Source organism: Cynoglossus semilaevis, chromosome W (assembly GCF_000523025.1).
Source record: "Cynoglossus semilaevis isolate Cse_v1.0 chromosome W, Cse_v1.0, whole genome shotgun sequence".
NCBI lineage: Eukaryota > Metazoa > Chordata > Actinopteri > Pleuronectiformes > Cynoglossidae > Cynoglossus > Cynoglossus semilaevis.
Window position 1 is genome coordinate 1,887,453 of NC_024327.1, and position 6,741 is coordinate 1,894,193.

Here is a 6,741-nt window from a genome sequence, read left to right on the forward strand (position 1 = left end):
GCGCGTGCTTCCCCGTGCCCCCTCCACTCCTCCTCTGGCTCGGCGTACCCCCGGCTCCGCCAGTCCTCCTCCGGCTCCTTGTGGTAACCCTGACCCCACTCTGTGACGTCGTAACCCCTCTCCTCCTCCTCGTATGCCTCCTCCTTGTACCTGTCAAGGAAAACTGAATTTTTCAGGACATGCAGTACAAAAATATATACTTGTGTAATATTTCAATTATACACAATACTTGTGTATAATTGAGTGTAATATTTAACGAGCACTTCTACTCGAGTACTCCTACGGATACTGGGCATTTTCGGAAATAAAAAAGTGAGCGAGAAGAGGAGAGGAGAGTTCGTCGTACTGTCTCTTCCTGCGGCTGTGAGGTTTCTGGCCGTCGGCCACTTTGTTGAGACGCAGACTGTCATAAGGGTAGGCCACGATTGTTTCCCCGCCCTGAAAGTTGGCGCCTAGCACAAATGGGTGGCTTTCCATCCAGGAGATTATGGCCCTGGTCTCCACGGCAATCTGGAAGGAGACGGCGTTTAATTACAGACGGCTTCTCCCTGACGACCCGTTAGCCTCCTACAATCGCTAAAATTAAAGGCTTTCGTCGCCCCCCCATCCCTCTCTTACCGAGTTGTTGAATTCAAAGTTTTCCGGAATGGGCACATGGTGGTTGGGGGTGAGTTTGGGAACCATGCCCTTGTCTTCGGCGTCCCACAGGACGCTGTTCAGATCGGGGAAGTTCTGGAAGATGTCGAAGCCGTAGTTGTTGAAGTGTCCGGTAGTCCAACTGCTCAGCTCCGACCCCTGGAAAATCCAGAAATGTGCAAGGAGTTAGTTTTTGTGCCGCGACGCTCCGCGAGGAAACGTTATCGTTATCGTCACTGACGGCTTCGAACGCTTCCTCGTGTCCGTCAGGGTTGAGCGACGGCACCAGGTGGATGCGTATCCCCTCCACCAGCCGCTGCACTCTGGAGTTCCGGTCTTTGTACTCTTTGCACAGATACTGCATCAGCAGCAGGAGCAACTCCCGACCCGTCGCCTCGTTTCCATGGAGACCCGCCGTGAATCGGAACTCTGGCTCACCTGCGCGCACACACACACACAGATTCAGAACAGATAACAGCTTTTTGTCTTTTGATCCTAATGTTCTAAATTCCCCCCCCCCCCGATATTTAGTGGATTTAACTGGAGCCGGGGGCGGAGCCTAGACCCAGAACTGGTGAGGTTTTGATTATGAACAGCTGAAGACTAGTGGATAAGAGACCAAGGAAACTTTGACGGTTCCCCCCCGGGGGGTCGGGGTGAAGGGACCCGTTCGTACCTATTTCGTGCTCTTTGGGGTTCCCGGAGACGACCATGGCCATGATGTCCAGGCCCTTGGTGCTGCGGCCCAGGCTGTAGACGTCGGTGATGTTGGGACACTCGGCGTTGACCGACTTCATGAGCTGTGCAGTAATGACGTAATGGTTTGAGTCTGCAGGAAGTTGAAGATCCCCTGGAGATACCGGTTTAATCGGTTCTACGACAGCACTCGCGAAGAAAAACTAAAAACCAATAAATTCGTTCCAGCCCCCCATGAAATATACTATTAATGAATCAGATTAAAATCCCCCATCTAAACATCAAAAACATAAATATAAACAAATATATTGATAATATAATCAATGAGGTACAATGAGTGCGACAGCGCCACGGTGTGTCGGCTCGGAGTAGTGGAGTATATATTTTATTCAATAAAAATATATACATTATTTTATATATAGTTTATATATTTATTTATAAATATATATTTTTATGTATTTATATACTGTATATGTTTATACAAATTATAAATATATTTTTATGTATTTATTAAAAAATATTTTATATACTTATTAAAAAATATAAAAATACATTTTTGTGTATTTATATATATTTATAAAAATATAAATATATTTTTATATATTTATATACATATATTTTTAACAAATATGTAAGTATATATTTTTATATATTTATATACATATATTTATAACAAATATATAAACATATATTTATACATTTATATACATACATTTATATAAAATATATAAATATATTTTTTATTGAAGTGTGAACTGAAGCAGACCTTGTCCACAGGGATGTTTGTAGTACCGCAGTTTGTAGCAGTACTCACCTGGACCATCTCCGAGTAGCTGTGGTGCTTGAACTTCAGGTAATCCACCGGCATCACTTCATTCTGTCTGTACTGGACCTCGGTCGGGTCTGTGAGCCAGGACGGAGCAGAACGGACACGTTTCTATTTCTGGGTTCGTGTCGTTGGTTTTTCGTTACGGGTTTTCATTTTGGGTGTCAAGTCTGAACCTCACCAGGCAGCGGGCAGCCGAGGACCTCCAGCCTCATGCACAGGGAGCCGTTCCAGCTCTGCGGGATGATCCTGATATACCGGGCCAACACCGGCTCCGCCAACTGGTTCATCACAGGAATGTCCCTGTCACTGTTTCCAAAGAACAACTAGAGAAAAATGTGCAGACGGAAAGGAAAGGCAGTCAGAGGAAAACAGAGCTAGTTGTCATACTGCAACTTAGTTACATACGAATTAACCCAGTGGCTCTCAAAGTGGGGGGCAGGCCCCTGCTGTCGGACATATATATTGATTTGTTTTTTTTGTTGTTTTTTTTGATGGGAAAAATGGTTCTGTCCGAGTTGCTGTTGAGTTCGTTCAGGTCACATGACGTGACGTTCCTCATCTGTTACCGAAGTTACGGAGAGCAAGACATCAAAAATAAGCGTCCTTCTACGACCGTCTACGGTCAAGGATTTTTTACGAGTCGATTCTCGGAACGCGGCGATGTCGCTCAGAGCGGTGAGGTCATTTCTGGTGAACTGACCCAGTCTGCGTATCCGTCGTGGATTGTTGTCCATAATCTGCTGTCGTTGCTGAACGCCAGGAAATAGGATGTCACGTAGTCGCTCCTACAACAGCAACAACAACAAAAAAAACACGTTTCAGACGTCGGTGATTTTTCGTGCGCTTGTTTATGTTCGAGCGCTTCTTACTCGTTCAAAGAGTCCCGGCCCTGAGTGATAACTCCCGTGAACTCCGTGTCTTTGCGAGCGTCGATCTCAACCCAGTGGATCGTGTCCTCTGAGTTTGCGCACCACGCCCCGCCTCTCAGGTCCTCCTCATCCTCAGAACCCTGGAAACCACAAGGAACATAGTATATGTACATACTATGTACATACAGTACATAGAAATACATATATATGTATCGCTACATTTTACATATGTATGCCTATATAAACATTTTATATGTATACATATATAATATTTATATATGTACATACATATAAATACATATATATGTATCTCTACATTTTACATATATTTATATGTATGTATACAGTATATGCCTATATAAACATATATTTTATATATACACATAATATTCATATATGTTCATACATATAACTGCATATATATGTATCTCTACATTTTACATATATTTATATGTATGTATACAGTATATGCCTATATAAACATATATTTTATATATACACATAATATTCATATATGTTCATACATATAACTGCATATATATGTATCTCTACATTTTACATATATTTATATGTATGTATACAGTATATGCCTATATAAACATATATTTTATATATACACATAATATTCATATATGTTCATACATATAACTGCATATATATGTATCTCTACATTTTACATATATTTATATGTATGTATACAGTATATGCCTATATAAACATATATTTTATATATACACATAATATTCATATATGTTCATACATATAACTGCATATATATGTATCTCTACATTTTACATATATTTATATGTATGTATACAGTATATGCCTATATAAACATATATTTTATATATACACATAATATTCATATATGTTCATACATATAACTGCATATATATGTATCTCTACATTTTACATATATTTATATGTATGTATACAGTATATGCCTATATAAACATATATTTTATATATACACATAATATTCATATATGTTCATACATATAACTGCATATATATGTATCTCTACATTTTACATATATTTATATGTATGTATACAGTATATGCCTATATAAACATATATTTTATATATACACATAATATTCATATATGTTCATACATATAACTGCATATATATGTATCTCTACATTTTACATATATTTATATGTATGTATACAGTATATGCCTATATAAACATATATTTTATATATACACATAATATTCATATATGTTCATACATATAACTGCATATATATGTATCTCTACATTTTACATATATTTATATGTATGTATACAGTATATGCCTATATAAACATATATTTTATATATACACATAATATTCATATATGTTCATACATATAACTGCATATATATGTATCTCTACATTTTACATATATTTATATGTATGTATACAGTATATGCCTATATAAACATATATTTTATATATACACATAATATTCATATATGTTCATACATATAACTGCATATATATGTATCTCTACATTTTACATATATTTATATGTATGTACACTCGCAGATCTGAGTCGAGGTGAATATCGCAGTACTGCAGAAGAAGAAAATTTCGTATCGATTATCGAGAATAGAAACGTCTAATCGTAGTATGCATACTTCGAGTAGTACGACTACAAAATACCAAACCGAAGTTCGTCCAAGAGGATGAATCTTATTAAGCGTCTAATTCCGCAGAAAAATGATCTCATGTTTGGAGAGTAAAGTTAACGTTTGAATGATTCCGATTTTCCAGTCCAAGTTTTAACATCTTGTTTCGAAATGACGACATCTGTTGGAGTGACGACCTTTGTACTTAGTTCCAGAAGAATCTACTTTTTTAACTGATCACATTGAAGAATTTTTATTCTTGTTTCTAGTGTAACCTCGAGTTCGGAAAACGGTCGTTTTTGCGTGATGTCGTTCTTTTTTTTTTTTCTATTTTCGCGCCAAAACGTTTATGTCCGTTGAAGAAAAATGTGTTTTGTTCATTCGAGCTATGAATTTGATGAATTTTTTGCTTGACTTAAAATATTTTTCTGGTTACGATCTTTTTGTTTGGTTTCGGACACAGCAGTGGCCCAGATTTCAGCGATCCGTGCAGACAGGATGTGACCTCCTGACCCCCGGACACCGGTATACATCATCCACTCCTCTGAACCAGGGGTTCTCAACCCCTGCGCCGTGGCACGCTAGTGTGCCATAAGGTGTGCACCGATTGGTCTGAGAAAAAATTCTTCCACTAGGGTGCAGCAGATGACTATAAAAAGGTTTAAAAAAAAAAAAAGAGATTTTCGCGAATGTTTTTCTTCAATTCCTGCAACACTACATAAGATTTTTTTTTAATTTATAATTTTTTTTTATTTATATATTTATTGGGATTTTTGTTTGGTTCGTTGCCGTGGAATTTTTCTAAACTTTTTTAAATTTTTCTCAATTTTTCTAAATTAAAAAAAAAAAACAAAAAACACTGCTCCGAACCACAGAGAGAACGAATTGAGTGCGATGTAAATTACGTTTTTTTTATTTCACTCTCTTTTTTTTTTTTCCAAGCGTACTAATGCACCACATGTGCGTCTTTGATGGCTCACGTCGCCCTCACCTGCTTCGCTTTGATTTCTCTGCGTTCTTAAAATCTCTGCAATCTCAGCTTTCCTTGAGATCTTCCCTAGATGGAAATCTTGGTTTTTTTTTTTTTCCCGACGCACGAGAAAAAGCGGTCACATAAACCTCGGTGCCACCTGCGATCACTTAAACAGAAACGTGATAAAGATCAGAGGTCGGGGGTCACGTTCTCTGCTTTTTGCAAAAACAACTCGTGGTTTGTTGTCAAAAAAGTGTTACGCAAGTGGAAAAAAAAAAAAGAAAAAAAAAAGCTGAGCCACATCTGGGTTCTTTTACCTTGCTCCTGCCTTTCCCGTTCCTTTCTGGCTCGCTCTCGTTCTCTTTCCATCCATTTGTCTTCTGTCTCCTCTTCTTTTCTCCCTGAGGGAAAAGACAAAAAAACAACCGACAGTTTTATTGGAACGGCTCTAAATCAACGTCGGAGAGCTCGCCGTTCCCGGCTCTTTTAGGAACTGTAAACTTGGAACGTTAGAAAAAACCCCACAAATGATCATTCACAAAATTTGTGAATAGTTATATATATATATGTATATAAATATATACAGTATGTCCCATTTTGTACACGTCCTATTTTGAGTACTAATAACTATTATACATATATACATATATGTATATAGGTATAATAGTTATTAGTGCTGTCAAATGGGACGTGTACAAAATGGGACATATATATATATATACATATATGTATATATATACATGTATATATGTATATATACATATATATACATATATATGTATAAATATATAAATATATATACGTCCCATTTTGTACACGTCCCATTGTGACAGCACTAATAACTATTATACATATATACATATATATACATATATATGTATATATATATATACATGTATATATATATACAGTGCCTATCATAAGTATTCACCCCCTTGGATGTTTTACCCTTTTAGTGCTTTCATAAATCAATCATGGTCAATAAAATTTGGCTTTTTTAACACAAGAATTTATTGGAAAAAAACTCTTTAATGTCAAAGTGAAAACAAATTTCTACAAAGTAATGTCAATGAAATAAAAATGTATAAAGAAATATAATTGTTTGCATAATTAATCACCCCCTT

The 6,741-nt window shown here is 36.8% G+C and overlaps 1 protein-coding gene across 1 annotated transcript in view; it reads right to left on the reverse strand.

Moving 5' to 3' along the window:
* Positions 1-6,741, reverse strand: part of LOC103396925 (adipocyte enhancer-binding protein 1-like) — a 27,052-nt gene that overhangs the window by 7,923 nt on the left and 12,388 nt on the right. The window contains exons 7-16 of the mRNA XM_025052913.1: positions 5,825-6,018; positions 3,031-3,170; positions 2,862-2,946; positions 2,340-2,484; positions 2,147-2,235; positions 1,313-1,436; positions 878-1,074; positions 619-795; positions 347-510; positions 7-150 (exon numbers count right to left, since the gene is read on the reverse strand). Of these exons, the coding sequence (XP_024908681.1) occupies positions 7-150; positions 347-510; positions 619-795; positions 878-1,074; positions 1,313-1,436; positions 2,147-2,235; positions 2,340-2,484; positions 2,862-2,946; positions 3,031-3,170; positions 5,825-6,018 (1,459 nt within the window). The remainder of the gene's footprint in view (positions 1-6; positions 151-346; positions 511-618; positions 796-877; positions 1,075-1,312; positions 1,437-2,146; positions 2,236-2,339; positions 2,485-2,861; positions 2,947-3,030; positions 3,171-5,824; positions 6,019-6,741) is intronic.